Source organism: Hylaeus volcanicus, chromosome 7 (genome assembly GCF_026283585.1).
Source record: "Hylaeus volcanicus isolate JK05 chromosome 7, UHH_iyHylVolc1.0_haploid, whole genome shotgun sequence".
Classification (NCBI taxonomy): domain Eukaryota; kingdom Metazoa; phylum Arthropoda; class Insecta; order Hymenoptera; family Colletidae; genus Hylaeus; species Hylaeus volcanicus.
In genome coordinates this window covers 20,447,195-20,467,783 of record NC_071982.1, presented here as the reverse complement: position 1 = coordinate 20,467,783, position 20,589 = coordinate 20,447,195, and the positions used below count along the sequence as shown (strand labels likewise).

Below are 20,589 nucleotides of genomic sequence, written 5' to 3'. Positions count from 1 at the left end.
CGCGGCCGCTCCAACGGTATCCGCGCGCTCTGATTGGTCAGTGTTTTTCGTTAATATCTCCTCAACGAAGCCTCGGACAACAATTTCGCTAAGGAAAAAGTTGTTTCAAATCACCCCCTGAACCACCCTTTTCAAGGACCTCCAACATTTTTGGGACACCCTGTAGAATATCTCTGTGGTCCTGTTCGCGCAGGATCGGTGAATCACGAGTATTTATATTTACGTGCACCGTATTTATACGCACGTAACCCCTTCGCTTCATCCCAACCGCGCGCAACTCACAGTAGGGATAAGTTTAAAGATTGCAAGAGCCATTGCCCCCGTTGGCGTCGCGCTGGGAACGAGAAAAGAAAAAAAAAAAAGAAATAGAAGAAAAACAAGGCCCCCTGGAGAGCGTCGGTGGAACGTGCGTTGGCCAGCCCGTGGACGATTCTATCCGGCGCATAGCCCAGCTGACAGCCCAATCAGCTGTAAACGTACACAAAAGCGTCGTCCAACAGGTCCACGAGTTCGCGCGAACGGAACAATGCATTTTTCCTCGCGTGAAATATTCCGTTCCTGATTCGCGGCTCCCCACCGATAACGGGAGTAATTCTGTTTCTTCTCTTTTTTTTTTGGATAGATTGTAATACAAGCGAATGCACCGAATCGCGAACGTATTACTCGCCAATAACATCTATCCCGCTAATTACTTCTAATTGCGTAGTTTCTCCCGGCTGGAAATTCAAATGACGGCGAGCGGTAATTTTAATGACGACACCGGGTATGCGCGTTTCGCGAAAGCGTGTGTACGTCTCGGTTAAATTGCTTAATTGAGCATTATTAATTGCGAACTTTCTCGACGGAAGATGCACACGAGTCGATTAACATCATCCGCGTGCGGAAATTACGCGGAGGCGTTCGTTAACCGTGTTCGAAGAACGCCTATTGGCGGTCAACGCACGCGCCCCGTCGGTCGACAGCCCGCGAGCGCCCATAGCAACCGGAGTTTCAGTTCGAAGCCATGGAAGTGCTTTTTCGTGACGGAGAAAAAAAGAAAAGGGATCGTGTCCCTACGCGTTCGCACGCGTGGCAACAGGGACAGAGAAGAAGCTACGATATTCTAGGCTAGAATAGAATTTCTAGCAAAGTTGAGCAGAATTTGAAGTCGTAGAATTTGAAGTCGTAAAATTTGAAGTCGTAGAATTTTAAGCAAACCTTTGTATGGATAATTGCCCGGTTAAAATATTTATTCGGACAACGAACGCGAGGGAATAAATATTTCATCGTTATGCAAATAAAAAAATAATCCTCCATGGGCGCACGTGTTTTTACCGCACATGTATGTGTGGAATATCGTACGCGGTGTGTAATTATTTCGTTGTGCTTGTCACACGTTGCATTTAAAAGACGTGCATGTACTGTTTCTTCGTTTACATAACGAACAAATACACTTTATTCGTGACTCACGCGTAAGAGTGTCTCGCCAGCTATTATTCATAGTTTAGGTAAAAATTGTTGTCCAACTCTGGACCGTGTTGGTGTACGGGGACCCGCGGCGACGCTACGCTACTGCAACTTAAATAAACACACTGGGAGAGGAACAAGCACGGAGCAGCAGCAGTAGCTTCGAGTTTAGTTAATTCGGGTCATCGTCCTTCGTCACTCGTCGCGCATATTTAATTTTCCATGTAAGCGTCCTGACGGCGACGGATGTCGCTTTCAAAGCGAATTGCACTTTAATATGCGCGCTCCGTGGCGCATCCACGCACGCCCGGTGTTCTACGGTCTATTAAATTCGAAAGGCGGTAACACACGGGGAACGTGTCTCAAGAAAACCGTAGTCGAATTACGGATCGATAGATGGAAGGGAAATAGATGGACACGACCGACCGTTTCGGAACGATTTCAGCTAGTTGGATGTTCACTGGCTTCGCCAAATATTTACGGTAGAAAAATCGATCGCGGTTTGATCGTCACGAAACGCTGGACAAGAAGCGTTACGTCAATTCTCTCTGTCGCTCTCTTACAGCGGAGAGTATTATGTAGGTTTTTTTTTTCCAAAGCGATCGAAGCCTTCCGACATCGCGCTAAGGAGAAGTATACCGCGAGACTGCACGTACACGCGATATAACACTTTCGAACTAAGGATTTTGAAACTGAAACATCGGATTTTCGGAGTGGTTCGTGTCGTACGCAATCGTATCACTTTTGTCTGTCGTGTTTCGAACGCGTCGATTCTCTTATCGTTCTCTGTTTTGTCTTACCGTCGGGAGAGACATTATGTATGTTTTTTTTTTAGACCGTTGAAGCCTTCCGGCAGCACGCCGCGAAACGCGTTCAGTATACACGCACACGACGCAAAGATAATAGAGTTCGAAACATTTTTATGACGCGGCGGTTGAATCAGCTGCGAGTGTGTACAAAAGACGAGCCAGCGCGCATTATCTTGGTGACATTGCCGGTCGGACGTCAGTGAAATTTATCGTTGGAAACGCGCGTACTACGGTTCACTGGGAATAACGACGAAAATGCGAACAGAGACGCGTTGAGAAACACGAATCGGAAAAGCGTGTCCGTAATGACGAATAAATCGACGCGAAATTGTAATTACGCGTTCGACGAGTTAGCCAAGGTCGCTACGCGATTCGCAAACTAACCCTTTCGTGGCCGCGGTGTCATTTTTGATGGAAACCAGTTTGGTATTATTGTTGGAAATAGCGACCGAGTGTGTTTACGTGTTTGGAATTATTCTGAAATGTTTTAACGAGACTGTTCGCGCGTGACAAACAAAAAAAGTCGAATACGCGTCGTGAAAAGAAACGATGTACGCTGTCTCTAGGTGGACGAAGGGGTTAAGAACGGAACGAAAGAATCGTCTCACGCACACACGTGAAGACGTGACGACAGACCCGTTCGATACCGCAGATTTTGCACTGTTACTAAGTGGAAAAGTCCTAATTACGGTACAGGATCGAAGACGAAAGGTGCACGAGCGAGGAAATACGCGACGAAGACGGTAACGGGAAGAATCGCGTGAAACGCCACGAAGCGACGGCCCTGATCTTCTCGTGTAAGGCAGCTGACAGGCCCCCGTCAGCTGAGAGCGTACACAAAGTCTGATGCCGTGTGCGCACGTACTTTTAATCTCGCTCCTGTTCCCAAGGCAGAGATCATCGTCGCACGAAATACATGCACCACGATTCAGCTAAAGACGACGCTGCTTCGACGCTGTGAATGACCGTACACTGAATACCGAGAGACTTGGTAAAAAGAACAAAAAAAAAAATAGTATTGCGTCGTTCGATGCACAGAGAATGGGAAAAACAACACGAACGTAGATTCTCCCGAGCGCGTTTCAAAGTCACTCCGGCCGTCGATATCGAAGTAACTGGTCGAGACAGTGTACAAGATTAATGAATTTCGCGAACTACGAGTCGATGGTACGGGTATCACCGATGATAAATTCACCCATGGGTAAACGGAACCGTTGCACTTTCGATTATTCGCGGAGACGTCGCGTTTCGCGGAACCAACACGACGGACCACAGCAAAATGGCAGTTGCGTGGAGGCACCAGCCTCGAGGGCTTGTATTTACGTGGTGTTGTCAAAGGAAACAAAGAACGCGTGTATAAGAAGAGGGTGCATCGAAACGATGGGGTTTACGCACCTCCATATGCATCCGTGGCCGCGGCAACGAGCGACGACGCGTGTCCTCGGCCTCCTCTGCACCTCGAGCCTTCGATCACGGATCACGGTTCCCTCGTTTTCGCGAAATGCCGCAAACAACGACCACGACAACTCGTTTTGATCATCACTAACGCGAAACAGTCGCGTCCAGCGAGCACCGTACTTCTGATCGCCTCGGCGTCGTTCGATTTATTTCGGTTCGTCCGCAGGCGGGACGGTATACGATGACCCGTACGCATGCGCCATTTCAGTTTCCACTTCCCTCCGGACATCGTCGCTAGAGGTCGCTCGCGACCAGAGCTGGGCACATTTTTATCTAGATAACCGACGAGAACAACACTTTATCTGGATCAACTTTTATTTCGCGAACCAAGAATAAAGTTCTATTCAAATGAAATACGCATGTATTACATATACGTGCGCTGAAAAATATAAAAAAATTTCACATCAACATCTCACGTAAAAATGCGCCAAACAGCACGCGAAAGAATCCTTTCCTCTTTTATCCGATAAAGTTTTATACGAGAACTGATTACTGAAAGTTTTAGTTGAATAAAACTTTATTCGTAACCAACGCTATGAATAACGAATGACAACTAGCCGGATAAATTAATTGAAAAAAATCTCTGTTTACCATTACAGGATACCATTACCTTGCCCCTTAAGGAAAATTTCCTCGCTACGATACTGAACGCGACGCGCGGGAGATTTCGAAATAGGAGATATCGTAACCTATTAACTGCGTCGTTTCATTTTGCTGTAAGAATCGTAATGTGAGTTCGAATGAAAGTCTGATGAATGCATTTTCCGCAGACTCGCGTTTTTTTTGTGGTTTCAAAAATAGGAATGCTGATTAGTCGCGTACCTCATTTATTTTCATGATATGCGGGCAAAATATGACTTTGACATGGTAATCCGTCTCTTGTACACGCAGACTGGAATGCAGAAAAAGGAAAAACATCTTAGTCGCGAATAAGATATAAAAAGTACAGTAAAACTTGTCTTACAATGTTTGATTGTTAAACAACTGTTTTTTTTTTTTTTTAAACCGAATATTACCTATTCATTTTCGTAATATTGAATTGTTCGAGAGACAAAGTAAAATCATTCGTGATAATTACAGCACTTGTTCGATCTTCTTTTTCAAGTACGACATATTTACGCGGTACAAATATAAACTCTTTCGATGATTAACTAGATCGTCTTCCGATACGTAAAAAGTTAATAAGAGTTATTATGGCTAGAAAAAGTATTAGAATATAAAAAAATAAATACTTTCTCATACGTACTGTAATATATTATTTTCTTCTAGGCGCAATAGTCTTATTAACCTTTTACGTAACCGAAGATGATCTGATTAATGGCGAAAGCATTTATACCCGTATTACGCAAATTGTTTTACTTGAAAAAGATCGAACAAATGCCTGACGTTACATAAAAAAAATTTCTCGAATATCGTTCAAGTTCGTGATTAATTTTAGCGTAAAGCTGGGAACGAATGCGTGCCTGTGTTTGTCTGGAAAAATATGTATATGTGTTAAAACTATGTAGGAAAGCTACCTTTATTACTTCTTTCATTTTTTTTTTTTTTGCGCAATTCTATTAACTATTACATATCTCTGACAAACTATTACAAAAGTCCGCTATACTGAGTGATTTTTCGAGAACATGTCAACGCCTTTCACGCATATCATCCCAATATTATAAAGTAAAAAAAAAGGTCCAAGTTACCACGAACTTAGAATAGTACGGGAGTTAAGAAATAGAAACAGTACGATCATGTAAAAACTTGAAAACAAAACATTTTAACAATTCGAAATGTACACGATTCTACGAAATCAATTAAAAACGACAATGAAATATAAATTTTTGCGATTCTACTTAGTTCTCTAGAATTTGTTAAACAAATTGCGCGTACCGTGTAACGTAAAAGTACGTATTAGACACCACTCATTCTTCTTTTTCGTCGGGCAGACCTACAATTTAAAATGCTCCGTAAATGCGCTGTGTCTGCCACCCTCTCCCTCTTTCTTGATACATTCTACGTACTCATCCTTACTGATCACTCACACGATCAAACGTCTCTCTCGACTTCCGTCATACAAGCACAGCATGAAGGATAACAACAAAGCAGTAGTACATAAAAAAACTTATTCTTTTTTTATGTTTGTTTATTCAATATGCGTTTTCTTATAAAGTGATGTCCTACTAATTAAAAGTAAATGAAAAAAAAAAGTTCACCAAACAATAGTTAATATATTCATTAAAATTCTTCATCTCATTAAGGCAACTAATTTGTTTAGTTTCATTTTACATATCTAGAGTAAATGATATATAAAGTATATGTAAAACACTAATATATGGTTATTTTTATTTTCTTGTTACAAGCCTTACATATTTAGAATATAATATGTATACTTTGTATATATACTCTTGTAATAAAATTGATTACTTCGTATTCGATTCTAGAGATAATAAATATATCTAATGTGTATTGTTAGTACAAGAGAAGTGCGTGCAGAGGGTGGCAGCCGGGTGCGCATTTGGGAGTGCTATTGTTCCAGGGACTGTCCAGTCCCCACTTTCTATATCGTCTCACATAGTGACATTTAACTGTATTGCTTTAGTGTCCACAGAGCACGCTTGTTGTTGCTGTTGTTGTTGTTGTACTTGCTGTTGTACCTGTTGTTGTACTTGCTGTTGTACCTGTTGTTGAACTTGTTGTTGCACTTGTTGCTGTATCGCTTGTAGCTGTATTGTTTTTGTGTCTACCGTGCACGTTTGCTGCTGCTGCTGTTGTGTTTGTTGTTGCTGCTGCTGCTGCTGCTGTTGCACCTGTTGTTGCTGCACTTGTTGTTGTTGCACCTGTTGTTGCTGCACCTGTTGTTGTTGCTGCGCTTGTTGCTGTTGTTGTGCTTGCTGGGCAGCAGCCTGCGCAGCTTGCCTCTGCTGTTGCCGGAGTATACTCGGAGGAGGATCCATGTGCTGACGTTGATGCAGTAGCAAATGGTTCTTCTGGTAAAAGGCTTTGCCACATTTATCACACACGTGGGATCGTATGTGGCAGCTGCCATCCGTGTGACGCCGTTGATGTTGGGACAAACCGTGTTTCTGTGCGAATCCACGACCGCAATCAGGACAAACATGTGGTTTCGGTTTTGGGCCCGCTCCCACTGGTGGTGATGTTTGCGTCGCACCGTGCATATGGCTGACACCGGGGTTTCCAATCGGTCCATTCATCTGCAATATCAACATTTTTACACACGTGTTCTGTATGTTATGCCGATATAGGTGATACCTGATGGGTTGCTGGAGTGTTGGGGGTGAGGAAGTGTCCAGGAGTTTGTTGGAAGGCGGCTGCTAGTCCACAAAGGTCCGTAACAAGCGTTCGATCACCAGAATGTAACCTTAAGTGCAAAGTAAGGGCTTCTCGATTCGAGAAGTCCAATCCACATTCCCTGAAACAGTTCACATAGCATAAGTGATTGAAGGATATTCGTTTAAAATTGATTTAAATGTACGTTTCGAAATGCTTAAGGTCTGACAAATGAATGAATCGACTTGACTAAGAAATGAGAGTATCCAGCCTCTCAATTCCATTGCTACTGTTCCATTATTACTGTCGGTAGTTTTCCTGAATCAATTCTTTTGCTTGTCACACCTTAATACGGTACAATAAAATTTACCAGTATAGAAATCATGCTTACCTGCACATCAGACCCTTTTCATCGGTGTTCGTATTGTTGTTATGAATCTTAGAGTGGGCAACCAGGTCCGTTTTTCGAGGGAAAGCCTCTCCACAAACGGTGCAAGCAAACGGTGTTTCTCCTGTATGTAAACGCATATGTGCCAATAATGTTCTCTTTTGTAGAAATTCTTTTCCACAAACAGTACACGAGTGTGGAACTCTGCCGTGGAGGCGGCCGTGATTCACTAACTCGAACTTCCTCTGGAAGGTTGCCCCGCAATCATGACATACGAATGGATGTAGACTGCCATGGAAGCGCGAATGCATCGTGAGGTGGTCCTTTTGCGAAAACGACTCTCCACACTCTTCGCAAACAAAAGGTCTCTCTCCTGAATGGAATTTACTATGAGTCACTAGGTGACGTTTTAAAGGAAATGCTCTCCCACACTCTTGACAAATGAATGGTCGATCCCTCGTGTGTACACGCGTGTGCGTTACTAGATGGTGTTTTAATGTAAAAGATTTTTTACATTCGCGGCATTGATACGGTCGATCCGCGCTATGGAGGAGCAGGTGAGTATGAAGACAATGTTTGTGTGCAAAACTTTTTCCGCAATGAACACAAACGTGAGGTCGTTCCCCGGTATGCACTCTCGCGTGCGTGGTAAGGTGATGTTTCAAGAGAAACGACTTCCCACATTCAGAACAGGAGTACGGTCTTTCTTTTGGTACACGGACCTGACTTCCCATATCTTGCTGTTGCTTTACCTTGGTTTCAATTTGAGTGGTATTAACGTGCGTTAAAACGTGTCCAAAATGGGCTGTGCTATCTGTTTGACTCGTCGTCACATTGTTTACGTTGGCTTGATTCGAGGCAGCTGCTGCTCTTTTCATTAAAATTTCATTGCACTCTTCCGCTGTAAGTTGTATTGGTCCAAGGGGTGTCATGAAATGTTTACTCATGGCATGCTTATCGGCTGTGGTAAAAACTAACGTATTAGAGAAAAGAGACGGCGGGGGTGTCGGATGCGCGGCGTCGCAATTGCAACCGCCTTTATCGCATGTTAACGAAAATACATCGTGTTGTTTTTTAATACGGACATGAGTTTGATTGTGAGCTCCAGCTGTATGGCCATGGTGGGTGGTTGGAGTTTGCTGACAAGTTTCGTTCATAGTGAACATTGGTCTTCGGTGCGTACTATTGGTGATTTTGGTGGGCTTAATGTCGACCTGAATCTTCTGACTCGAACTCTGATCCTGATTGTTGTTCACCGCGTAACTAATATTGGTAGTGAGTTCACCCTGAGCATTTTCTCGGGTCTCAGCACCAGGTCCGCCAAAGGACCAGGTATACCCAAATCCTGTGCCCACGTTGCCAGGAGTGGTGCACATGTTTGACACAGGGGTAACGGAGGGGGTGGGCTGGCTGGACGCGGTGCTCGTGGGCCCCTCCGTCTCTGTCAACGCATCGTCCACACCACTTCTCTCCACTACCACGAATTGGTCTGCGGGAAATATTTTGAAAGGTTCTAAGTAAACGTACCCGTCACACTCCAGTATCTCGGCCTTTGGTTTCAGGATTGGGAATCATATCTGCCTAAAGCGGCTCTGTGGTATAATAATATTGGGGTACGCAGTGCTGTTCGATAGGTCTGGATGATCAGTATACGTTGAGTAATGTTCGCAAGGTGGTCAACGCTGTGTGTTTGTTATCATATGTGACATAAAACAACGGTGTACACGACGTGTACCCAAGTGTTGTTTTCCCTGACTCAGGAACACACAGTGTTCAGGAGGTGAGGCGAGAGCACTCGAAGAATTGGAGCAGGCGGCAGAGGGGGCCCGTGTGCTGTAAACCAGGTTCCGCAAATCTAGAGTCGTTTTCGTTTAGTTGTCGCGCCACCGCGCGCCAATGGAAAAAATACAGCGGTCGGCTGGCTTTTCTATGTATTAGAGTCCCGTAAGTGATTCTTCGTTTCGGTCTTCGGGCCCGCGGCGTCCACGGGTCTTGAAAGACAACCTCCACCTTCTTCTCACGGCACTCCCACACGCTCACTCACACTTCACCTTCTTTTCTCGTATTTCGCGACACTGTACCTTTACTTTCACGTACATACACAAACGGCCGATGGTCATTAATTTTACAGAATTGCATATTTTATTGTCCATACAAAATAGCCTCATATATCGGCCATTTTATTTGTAAACTACCAAAAAACAATGCTGCCAATGCACGCGCGGTTTTGGAGGGAGCAAACCTGGCAATAGCGTCATCGAGCATTTCCGTACTGGCAACACTGTACCGCCGACGCGATTTCTTCCACCATGTTTAAATGTTCGCAGGTTACGAATTTGTCGTATTTCTTTTTAGCTAAATACTTTTGATTGTTCACAAATTTTCCATTACAGCGCATTTTTGGTATTTCACGGAGGTTAGAATGCGACTGTCGATCGATCACAGCTTGACACCAAGCTGGACGAGATGCAGGTAAAAATGAAAGTTTTATTGTTACGCACGGTAACCTATAATTAAGGTTCCGTAGTAATCAATTATTCCAGGAAGTAAATGGTAAACGAGTGTAGGATGACTATATAGGGTGTCGATGGTATTATTTCTAAATATACGTTCACTACGTATTCTCATACTTTCGAGTAATTGTTTCTATTACTTAACCCCTCTACAAACACACACACATACACACACGTAATTTTTTGTACGTTACGATAAATCTAATTGTCTGTCGATAACATCTAGCCCAATTATCAATCGAAGAAAAGTAAGGTTATCTTTAGGTTATGAAAACGAGGGAGGGGGTATAATCCTATTATAACGTTTGAAAACATAATAAATAATAAAATAAAAAAAATGTCTAGAAGAGAATTTGTTTGTCATTTATTGATAAAATCGATGGTAGGTCGATATCAGGGACGCGCGATCACTTTCGTCGTTTATGGTCGATATCTGGCAAGTTACGAGACGTGGGGGCATCTAGGTGGCACAGGGACCGAAACACAGCCGTGTCGCTCGGTTGGTCATCCGTCGACGACCGCGTCGCAATAACGCGGACTCAGCAACTGATAAGCAATCCCGCGCGTTAATGGCTCGGGCTCACGACTTGGCAAAAAGCCAATGCGTGCTCGGGGAATGAGAATCTTACAGCTGCGTCCATTCATTTTCATCTTCTCTCTCGAGTGCTGGACACACACGGTAGAGTAAATGGACACACACGATAAACTATCTTTACGAACTTCAACTAATCTATTCGCTTTAGGGTAAGGAATATCTTTGCCATTCGTATTCTTTTTATCTAAAAGGTTAACACGCCACGAACGTAGAAACGATGCCTGTTGCAGCTGTAGTATCCCAGTGAGAACTTTTACGGATGATATGTACGGATTATACTACCCTGACAAGATGATTAAAAAGACTTGTGTTCGCTTTAGCATAGCGTGACCTCTTTTTGGCACGGTAAATCCCGCAGCTTCTTGCTTGGCCCTTTCAGAAAAAGTTTGCCCGCCCCATGGTTAACTGGTAAGCGCCTCGAGCTGTCTGCACGCGCACCTGCCGTGTACATTGCCGAGGCGTTTCTTACCACGCGACCACGACTTATGCCCTCTTCTAGATTACTTCGCTTGCCAGAACGTGTAATACTTGGTAAAGCTATCTATTCTTTTAAATCTAACGGATTAATATCAATTTATCTTTATAAGATCGTTAAAACGGTTTACCATCCTCTTGGTGTGCTACTTTTTACCCGAAGCAGCCCCCTTCGAAGCACCTCCTATTTTCATTCCCTGCTCCCATCTGCTGATTAGCATGCGGTCGCACTCATGACTCGGTATCGGAATACGACGAACACGTGATGCGACTGTGGTTACCTTCGCGATTCGACATCGAGTATTTATCTGTTTCCCTGACGCGGGAAAAACCCCTGAAGCACATTAAACAACATTCACGTATGTATGCATAAGCAAATGAAAAGAATAAAGACTATGAATAATACGATATGAACACGAGAATGTATCATCTTACCGCGAGTCTTTTTCAAGACGCCCTGACGAAGATATTAGACGCCACGCGTCCCTAGTTTCGCGATAAATAATTCTCTCGAAGCATGGTCGATAAATCTCCGTCGATAAGCAGGAATCTCGAAGTGTTTCCATACCAGGGGGCAACGTGGACGTTCCGTAACCGCGATTTGTAAGACAAATGCGTTCCTCATCTAACCATCTGTTAAGTATGTTTCGCCCGCGCGATACGTTTGACACCGACGATCGAGGGTTACGGATCGTCGACGACGCTCAGCCTTCGCCGTGTCCCTTTCTCTCTCCTTTCTTTTTTACGAGACAGCGTAGAGGCAGGGTAGGAGACCCGAATCCTGAAGCAGTGGACCGTGAATGCGATACCAGGTTCGCAGTGCTTCGACAGGGGGGTTGGCGCCGTCAAACAACCGTTCGTCGACCATCCCTCCACGAACCCATCCTCCGCAGGTCAGTTGCGATTTCTGTGTATCAATTACCAGAGCTATCCTCTGCAGCTCCCCTTCGATGATACCTCGTTTTTCGTCTGCTCTACATGCATAAAAATGGGCACAGATGACGTTACCTGACGGACGTATAGAAAGATATAGAAAGATCGAGAACGATGTAATAGAAACTTTTACTCTAAAATAACGAATCAAACATTCTTTACCCTCCAATCGTTATTCGAATGTGCATTCGTGCGAAGTTTCAGTGTCGATCGGTTACAATAACTAGATTACAATTGTAGGTTATGCAAGTGTGACCGCGGTAGATTTTGGCGGGAAACAGCAGTGTTACTAACCTTTGTCAAGATACATGGAAAAATTCCCACGAAGGTGATTATAGATCTTTGTTCTTATTGGCTAAATTTTAATACGATCGTTGAATTCTGAGTAGTAAAGGTTATGGTTTGAATTTTAAACTCGCACGCTCGACAAGAGATTTATTGTTTACAGTCCCGACAAACAGGTCACGAGAGTCATAATATTTGGCTGTAACGCGAAACGATTGCGCGTAAACACGTGCAAGCAAGATGGGCGGTATCGTCGCTTCGAAGAATGGAACACGTGTCACGTATTGTGGAGAAAAAGCCGAGTCGTTCGCCACAAAGGAAGATTACGAGTTCCCTGCCGCTTTGAAAGTACACCTGACAGAGGATCGAGGTGTATCTATCCATACACGTTGAGATTAGAGTGCGTCAAGTAGTATGTCAGTCCCATTCGAAGACACAAACCCGTCCGTTGAACCGGTAGAGCAAGGTAATCACGCTTCGCGCTCGTAACAGCGGCGTCTTTCTCCCCTTCTTTCGGGCTTAATTAAAAGATGATTACCTAATGAGGGTCATCGATACTCTCGACCGCCTAACGAGCTTCCCTGTCCACGGGAACATCTATATAGCGAGCTATAATTTCGAGATTTCTATCGCGTACCATTCCGGTGCCCCGAAAATGAACGCGTCGGTATGCTCGAAGGGTCGAAACCCGGGGAGCAATTAGTTGCCCCCGCATTCCTGGCCCGGTTTGTCTAATTTCGAAAATCAGTCAAAATCGAGCCTCGACGCTATCTTTTAAACCTGGTTTTATGTTCCTATAGTATATTTTATTTTTTTGCAGGCCTATGGACGTTACGTTGTCATCGGAGTATGGTCTAGAAGAGATAGAAAATATTTTTCTTATCTATCACCGAGATAGTATACTCCCATTATTATATCAGTTATGAAATATTAACCTGAAAACGAATGTTATGAAAATGAGAAATATGATTAAATTCGTCGACGAACAAACGACGCCTGGCGAAAACGTTTTCTCGACCATATATCGCGATCGTTTCCACGCCATAGATCACCACTCACGTGCTGCTGCGTGCCGGATCATCGATCACGATTAGTCCTCAGGACCTGCCAGAAGTTCATCGATTTTCCAGCCACCCTAAAATCGGCAGTTCATGCGTTCCTCGATGGGGGACCCTGCACCCTTCTCCGAAAACTCTATCACGATTAAAAAAAAAATTAATGTTTGAATGATTTCAAGGTAACTCTATCCAAATTCAGTAACCTACTCACCGTGCATTCTAATCCATGTAATAATATCCATGATTTCACATCGATGACTTCAGTGCAACACTTCCTCTGGATTCCTCCCATCCAACTCCCCAGAAGTCGAGTACTCGCGAAGACAACCTTGATGCCGCATCAACGGAAAGAAACGTTCACTTTCGAGACGAACTTGGCGAACAGACTCTTTTGATCTTCGCTCCGTATCTTGGATCGTAGACATCGCATATTCGAAGCCCCTGAAGACCGATACAATAGCGAACGGATCCAAACGCACGGGGGCCAGGTCTCTTTGTTCCTCTTCCCGTAAAACTCTCGCGGTCCCCGGGGTACTTTGGCAATCCGTTCGACGCTCACTTTGGAAATCTATTCGCCAGGGGATTTCGCGTTATGTTTTCCATTCTGCGCGAGCGGAAGCATCGGCCTCCTTTGATCTGATAGAACGCCAGCGTCGGCTTTCAGGCTCGTCGAAGTGACGGCCAGATGGTTGCGATAACAATAATTCGATCCTCGCGGGCCCCTTTGCGCGTGCCAATACTCCAAACGTGCATGGCTGCTTTGCGAGCATTTGAAGCGCATTAAAAGAGTACCGATGTAAAATTAGGAGATGATTACTGTTAGAAGATCGTACTGGTGTTTGTAGTAACGTTAACTGCAATCTTTGTTATTCTTCTTTTTTTTATGTTTATTCAATATATAGATTCAATATATTGAATTTACTTATTGAAAGTTCCTTATTACAAAGGCCAGCGCGTTGGATTACCGACAAATGATCAATCTCGAACCTTGAAATGTATTTGAAGCGACGCTCGAACAACAAGTTGCGTATTCGTCGAGGAAGCCCGAATTCTAAGGGTCGAGGAGGCCTTCGTTCCCTTGAAATCGATTGAGAATTAATCCGACTGCTATCGCGTCTTGCAAACGTCGCTCTATTGTCTCGTCGTCCATTGGAGCGAGAGATAGCGAAGGAGCGGTAGAGAACGAGAGACGGATTTTCCTTCGTTCCTATCTTGCCTCCTTTTGAGATCGTCTCGATCCTATTGGAGGCCTGGGGATTCCGTTCTTTTATGGGCAACTAATGCCACGAGACGGAAATCGAGGCTGTGACCTCTATACCGAAACTATATTCTTCTTCTAGTTCTTCTTCCTATATCGTTAACGTTTAGTTTACAAACTCTTCCTGGGCTGAACTTGTCTATGAAGCCCATACATGGGTGCCAGAAATTTTTACTAAGGATTAAGAAACGAATCGTGAAGCTAAGGTGTTGAAGAAAAATAAGTCAGGCTAGGATTCGCGAATTTTCATCGAGTTGTTAAACTAAATACTAACGTAATGTATATTTTCACGAGTATGCCTGGCACTGGAAGTGTTAAAAGACAAAGAGCAGAGCGCAGACACAGGCTCTAGATCAAATCGCTCCCGAGGATCAGGGTGCATAGAGATTCCTCGGTGTCCCCGAAAAAGGGCGTCATGCATGGCTCGCACCAGGGTGTCATCTGCACCCCTGCGAGCCATGTCGACGATCTTCACGGTCAATATAACGGGCGTCGTAAAATCAATTAGTGGCGAATTGTGCCGTAGCCCGGATCGTGTGCAGCGCATACGCGCCTCGTAAACTTTTCTCTTTTCTCTGTGATCTCCTCGGGACGATGCGTTCCTCGATCCCTGGTTCCAGTCGATGATCACTACCGAGGGTGGGCCCTTCCTCGACCCCCGCATCTCGTGGAAATCGTGGCCGCTGCGTACGTTTTAAATTTCACTTTAATTCGAGTTAGTATTAACGACTCGTTACGGGGATTCACGTTGATCGGCGGATACGATGCTTCGTTAATCCCGCGTTGCATAATGCGCGTTTACATAAACAAGCGTAATCCACTTACGACGCTTTTATTTTTAGGGCGAGAACGTCAAGTGGCGTGGTATCACTGTTTCGTGACGAACAATGTATCCTAACGGTACCCTTTTTTTTTGTTTCAGGATACTTTCCCGAACCAAACTGGAATTAGCAGCGTGATATTGGTTCACTTTAAATTTCACGTACGCCGCTTTCACGTCGTCCTGACAATAGCGCTGTTAATAGCGTCTTTTGAATGGACCGACTCATCTCTTCCGGAGTGGCTCTTCCACGGCCCTCCGACCACCCCCGCCTCGGACCGTGCAGTAAATATTATCAGGGGTATCTACCATGGATGTTTGAATTGATGAGATTGCCAGCTCGTTTCTTCGCCTTTCTTTCGTTTCTTTTCGCCTAACTTCGTCCAGGGAACGCCGTCCCCGCGCCGCGGCTTCGGCTGACAAATCTTTGGGGCTCGACAGCGTAACCGATCGAACGAATTTCCCCGTGACGAGCGAGTCATTGTGCGTGCTTACCAGCTAAGCGATTTTTCAGACAGAGGAAAAGGTCGGTGTATAAACGTAACCGAACGCTTCAAGCAGAGAGAAATTTATGCCGTCTGGGGAATATAGGGTGCCTTTGTCAGCGCACCTCATGAAGGCATTATTGTCAACGTTTTCGAGATCCTCGGTTTAGATCCTTAAGCTCTTATATTAAAGAAGCGTGTTTGCGTTGGTGACGAATCACTGCCACGCGACAAATTTTATTAGTAATTTTGTTTCCCCCTCGCTGAGAGCGGAGTTACATAAAACGGAGTTGCGTAAACTTTTTATCGACTTCTTCATCTATGATAAAGAAAAACATTCAGCGTAAAAGTTTAACGACCTTTGTGCGAGCGTCACCCGTTACAACGCAACGTTCCTTTGGCTAAGAGCCGGTAAAAGTCGAAATGAAGGAAGTTCTCCACTGAATTCTATTTCCTTCGTTGAGCGGTTTGCACCGTGCCTATCTGTCCCTTCTTCTTTTTGTTCTCCTCCCTTTTCTGCTGCCGCGTCTCGGCCCATCGTATCGACTAGAAAATAAACCGTCGTCCAGCGATAGATTAAGTCGCTTTCACGTAAAATCAAACTACTTCTATCGCTTCGTGCGCTCGCTAAGTCCTCGGTATTTTGTTTAGTTGAACGCACTTGATCTGGAACGATTAAATAGCTTTTATAGATTATCTGGAGTTTAACTGGATTGAACTGATAATGCTTCATGGATTTCAGGGTATCCTGTCGGTTCTTCAGCTTCAAGGGAGGTCTACTAACGCGGATGCGCCTAGGGCCAGCGAGGATTCCCTGTTGACGCCCTGAAACTTCTCTGTACACAGAACAGTGGCACGCCAGGAGAAAGGAGCGTCGCGCGTGGAAAACGCTGGCTCACTCCTCCAGGTATTTTAGGAGGAATGTTTGGCACTGTTGACCCTGTGACCTCCTAAATTCGATGCGAACAAAACACCCGATCCAAGGTCTTCTTTCTGTTCTATGAGCAGTTGGCGTGCAGTGGACTCCAAAGTAGTCTCTTCAGGATCCCTCAGTGCCAAAGGGTTTAGACTCTCGGGCACTTCTTTCGATCACATCAAGGCTGAAAGTTACGATTAGCCTATGCTAAGCTTGAAGAGGACTCGGTGAGGCCCTGCACTATATCTCAAAAGTTATCTAGAAAGCGTTAGTCGTACCATTTCGTGACACTTCTCTCTTTTAGCCAGGCCACATCACAGAATGAATTAACCAAGGAACCGTGCGAGGGGTGTGTGTGGGGGGGCCTCGGTAGTAAATCGGCGAGGAAATCCCCGTTTCTCGCTCCCTTTCCTCGAGACACTCATGCCATTCAGGCACCCGCCGTTTTCCGCGCGACAATTGTCGGGCGCAACGCAATAATTGCATAATTCCCGCCACACTTGGCACTCGTCAGAGGTGGCCGGGACACGAGTGGTTGAGCCGCCCCGCGCGAAAGGGCGGTGGCGTAGGAAGCCACCGAATTGTAGGTTGCGAGTTGTGGCTACAAGAAGAGGCACCTTTATTCCCGAGCAGGAGCCCTGCCTCGAGGGGGATGAAATTCGCGGCGCGCGTCTTCGTTTCGGAGCAGAGAGCTCGTAGACCATGGATTGATCGCGGTGGAGTCACGTTAATCCTCGACTGGTGGCGCGGGATCAAAATAACCCGCGCCGCAAGCCTTGGCCCAACGTATTTTAACGCGAGTCAGTGGAGAGTACTAACAAGAGAGAGTCGGGACATCAGGGAAGATCAACATGATGCGGCCCGCAAGGTTAAAGCGACGAAATGACGCAGTAACTTTGGATTGTTACTTTGGTAGCGACTTTCTCATGGTATTATGTGGAGTAACCGAGTACCACGAGGTACCGAACAGCTGATCTGTGATATCTGACGCGGTCTGACGTAGTTTTCTGCGTGTGTATGTTCAAGTAAACCCGTGGTGGGTATCCATGTCGAAACCACAGGCTCTCAACAACTGTGGAATCCCGCCTCTTGTAATAGAGCCGTCGACTTATGCCCTCTCACGCATTAACACAAGCAGGCTGTGTTGACGCATACGGGTATTTTGACCCAGTGTATACCGGCACGATTAACCTTGTCCTCGTACTCTCTCTATCTCTCTTTCTCTATCTAGACCAATATATTCGCGTTCATGCTTCTGTATAATACCTTATATTTGCACGCATTATACCGAACGTAAAAGATAATGCGTTTTATAGTCCAAGAACAGTGCTCTTATTCTCTGTCCCTAGAGAACAGTCCACTGTGAGCTGAACCATTCCAATTATTTAAACGACCTAATGGCCGTACTTTAAAAGATCCGATAACGTCAAATGATATTTCATAATCGAATCGTAAGCATAAGAATCGAAGCATAAGTCGATGCACTGTGGCGAACAGTTGAATCACTTCTCCGGGAGTAGTGGCCCGGTTTATTTCGACCTGACCATAGTCCCCGGCAGGCTGAAAAGAAGACGACGTGAAAGAAGTAAGCATCCTCGAAGACATGAATTTTTAACGCGTTCAAAATAGACGAGCAGCGGGTAGGGTGAAAAGAATTCATCGAGGCTTGCAGTTTATTTCGCTTTGTATCAGAGTCTGCAAATTCTATCAGGGGTTGCCTCGTGTCCGCACAAATCGACCGAACCATCTGCCACCTTCGCATTTTTGTTCCGTTGGTTCCGTTGGCGTTAACAGGAAAGCGTCGAGAGTCATTTATTCGGTCGTGTCGTAAACTCGTAAACGGAATACTAATTCACGATTGTTTCGTGCGGTAACGAAGTCAGTCGAATCGTGTATGCATGCCCGAACAATTAGTATTTTAATGACTCGAGCCTCCCAAGGTGGAGCCCTGGAACGTAATTATCCCTAAGAGAGGATCGAGCTGAGATCGAGCTATAATTCATTGTTCCGGAGCCGAGTTCGATTAAAAATTCTGTCCGCCATAAATTTCAAGAGGTCAACAACTTCGATCAAGAGGTATTCCCTCTTCCCTACGTTACAACCTTCAAAATGTTCAAACAAATATCGACTAAATATTATTTCATCCGTAGGATAACAGAGACTCCGGCTGTTAAATTCTCGGCAAGTGGTGTCCGTATGATCGAATAATGGCCGGTTCGAGGAAGTTGAAACTATAACAGCGAGACGATCAGCAAATAAAGAGGACCCTGGACGAAATCTGCAAACACGAGCCAAGCGAACGGGTTGGGTCCATTAATATTCCTCGTGCAGGAACCGAACAAGGAATGTACGGTTCAGTCGCGACGGTCCGAGTCTTTCGACGGCCGAGGCTATAAAAATTAATTAGCTCTTGGAAGGAGAGGTCGGCTGGTGTCTATAACTCTCCCTGTTCACCAAACCGGAAGGCCATCCTCCGTGGAAATAATCATGGACCTCGTCGAATCGTGAGACGATCCAGATGGATCCTGTCGCGGACGTCCAAAGGATGATCGATACGTTTCTCAGCATCCCCCAATAATTGCTACGGAGCATGAATTAATCATTCATATTTTTGATCCTTGACGACGATGATTCTTCGGTCAGCTTTCCCGATCAATAAAGCGAGGACCTTTTTCTTGCAAAGGTCGATTTATTGTAAGTCAGAGTAAAATTTAACGGCCCAAAGAAGAACGTAAAAACAGTAAAACGTACAAAATTAGGCGTCCTGGGATTATAACGAGAGTTCCAGTGAAATCGTTCCCTAATTTGCTCGCCACTTTGCCAGACGGCTATACTTAGAGCACGCGGCCCTGGAACGGTTTATAAGGTAAATTTTATTATCGCCAAAAAAGAAAAAGAAAAGAAAAAATGAGAACAGAGGAGGTCGAAAACGAAGGAGACGTTCGATTTTGCACGGTATTATACAGGAGGGAGATTCGATTACGGGCAGTATCCACAAATTGCATTCTAGTTAGCGGAGTGTCTTGCGGCCGAACTATCGCGAGATAATTACACTTCGACCGCCATAATAGCAAGTTAGTTATAGACCCTGGGATCTTTGGCCGAGAACTGCGACCCGGTTGATCGAGCACGTCGAAGGAGCGCTTCCAATGTCACCGTTTTCTTCTGGACGGTAAACTCCGTTCCCGGAGTATTTGAGGAAGCTGTTTACCAACCATGTGAACGATGCCCGGAGGGAATGTTAAGCGTGTTTATTCTTCCACGGAATCTTCTCCATTTTTGGTCATTTTAAGAACTCGTATATTCTCTTATATTCCACGAATCATCGATGAATTCGGAGAAGTATTTCGAGGTAACTTTGTCTCCTCGTTGTAGGTCGAAACTGTTTCACGGCTACCGCAGCGGATCAACCCCTGAGCGTTTGTCGATACCTGAGGAGGAAGTGCCAGGTGCGGCGTGACGAGGGGTAATAGATATTTTGCCGAGATCGAGAAGTGGCTGGAAAAGTCAACCCAGGGACCTGCTTGCTCTACCCAGAGCTCCTTGTCTCAGGAACAATAAAACTATTCGTGGGAGAGCGAAGTTTCTGCGGAAACCGTTCTTGAAGTCGTATGCGGTGGTGCGCAGGTAGCTCTAAAACTAAAAAACTCTGTTCTTGAAGCACCTGTTTCGCGGGTAAGCTGCAGTTATTGCACGAATCTTTCTCACTCGTCTAAACGAACATTTTGCGTTAATAGCTTTAAGCAGATTACACTCGAGGTATCGATTAATAACACCTACTTCTCCCACCAGGTCTTAGCTGTCGAATTTGTAGGATTCCAAATCGGTGGGGACGACTCTCGTTCGGGACTTCTTTATGGCACTCGGAAGCATGCATA

At 45.1% G+C, this 20,589-nt stretch overlaps 2 protein-coding genes and 2 long non-coding RNA genes across 5 annotated transcripts in view; 2 read left to right on the top strand and 2 right to left on the bottom strand.

Moving 5' to 3' along the window:
* LOC128880092 (protein yippee-like 1) overlaps window positions 1–3,903 on the bottom strand; it is a 20,930-nt gene extending 17,027 nt beyond the window's left edge. Inside the window, exon 1 of the mRNA XM_054129794.1 lies at window positions 3,651–3,903. The gene's annotated coding sequence lies outside the window, so the exon portion shown is untranslated. The remainder of the gene's footprint in view (window positions 1–3,650) is intronic.
* A 620-nt stretch (window positions 3,904–4,523) lies between these two features.
* On the bottom strand, window positions 4,524–9,932 carry LOC128880085 (zinc finger protein 530-like). The gene is made up of 3 exons (XM_054129788.1): window positions 7,378–9,932; window positions 6,969–7,128; window positions 4,524–6,910 (listed from the first exon to the last, which is right to left on the bottom strand). Exons 1-3 carry the CDS (start codon window positions 8,748–8,750, stop codon window positions 6,266–6,268), a joined length of 2,178 nt encoding a protein of 725 aa, XP_053985763.1. The 5' UTR covers window positions 8,751–9,932; the 3' UTR covers window positions 4,524–6,265.
* A 1,464-nt stretch (window positions 9,933–11,396) lies between these two features.
* Window positions 11,397–13,610, top strand: LOC128880093 (uncharacterized). 2 transcript variants are annotated; one of them, XR_008457752.1, is made up of 5 exons: window positions 11,397–11,849; window positions 12,130–12,217; window positions 12,338–12,640; window positions 12,995–13,411; window positions 13,497–13,610. It is a non-coding gene; the product is annotated as an uncharacterized LOC128880093 (long non-coding RNA). The 2 variants fall into 2 exon arrangements; XR_008457751.1 differs by lacking the exon at window positions 13,497–13,610 and having other exon boundaries at window positions 12,995–13,445.
* A 1,496-nt stretch (window positions 13,611–15,106) lies between these two features.
* On the top strand, window positions 15,107–17,871 carry LOC128879845 (uncharacterized). The gene is made up of 4 exons (XR_008457705.1): window positions 15,107–15,611; window positions 16,538–16,702; window positions 16,804–16,938; window positions 17,016–17,871. It is a non-coding gene; the product is annotated as an uncharacterized LOC128879845 (long non-coding RNA).
* The last annotated feature ends 2,718 nt before the right edge of the window (window positions 17,872–20,589 follow it).

Excerpts from the sequence above, each read along its gene's own strand:
- LOC128880085 (XM_054129788.1), bottom strand. The coding sequence starts at position 8,750 with ATGTGCACCACTCCTGGCAACGTGGGCACAGGATTTGGGTATACCTGG. Across the intron at positions 7,129-7,377 it reads GAAAAGGGTCTGATGTGCAG|GGAATGTGGATTGGACTTCT; the intron begins GTAAGCATGATT and ends GAACTGTTTCAG. Across the intron at positions 6,911-6,968 it reads ACACTCCAGCAACCCATCAG|ATGAATGGACCGATTGGAAA; the intron begins GTATCACCTATA and ends TTGATATTGCAG.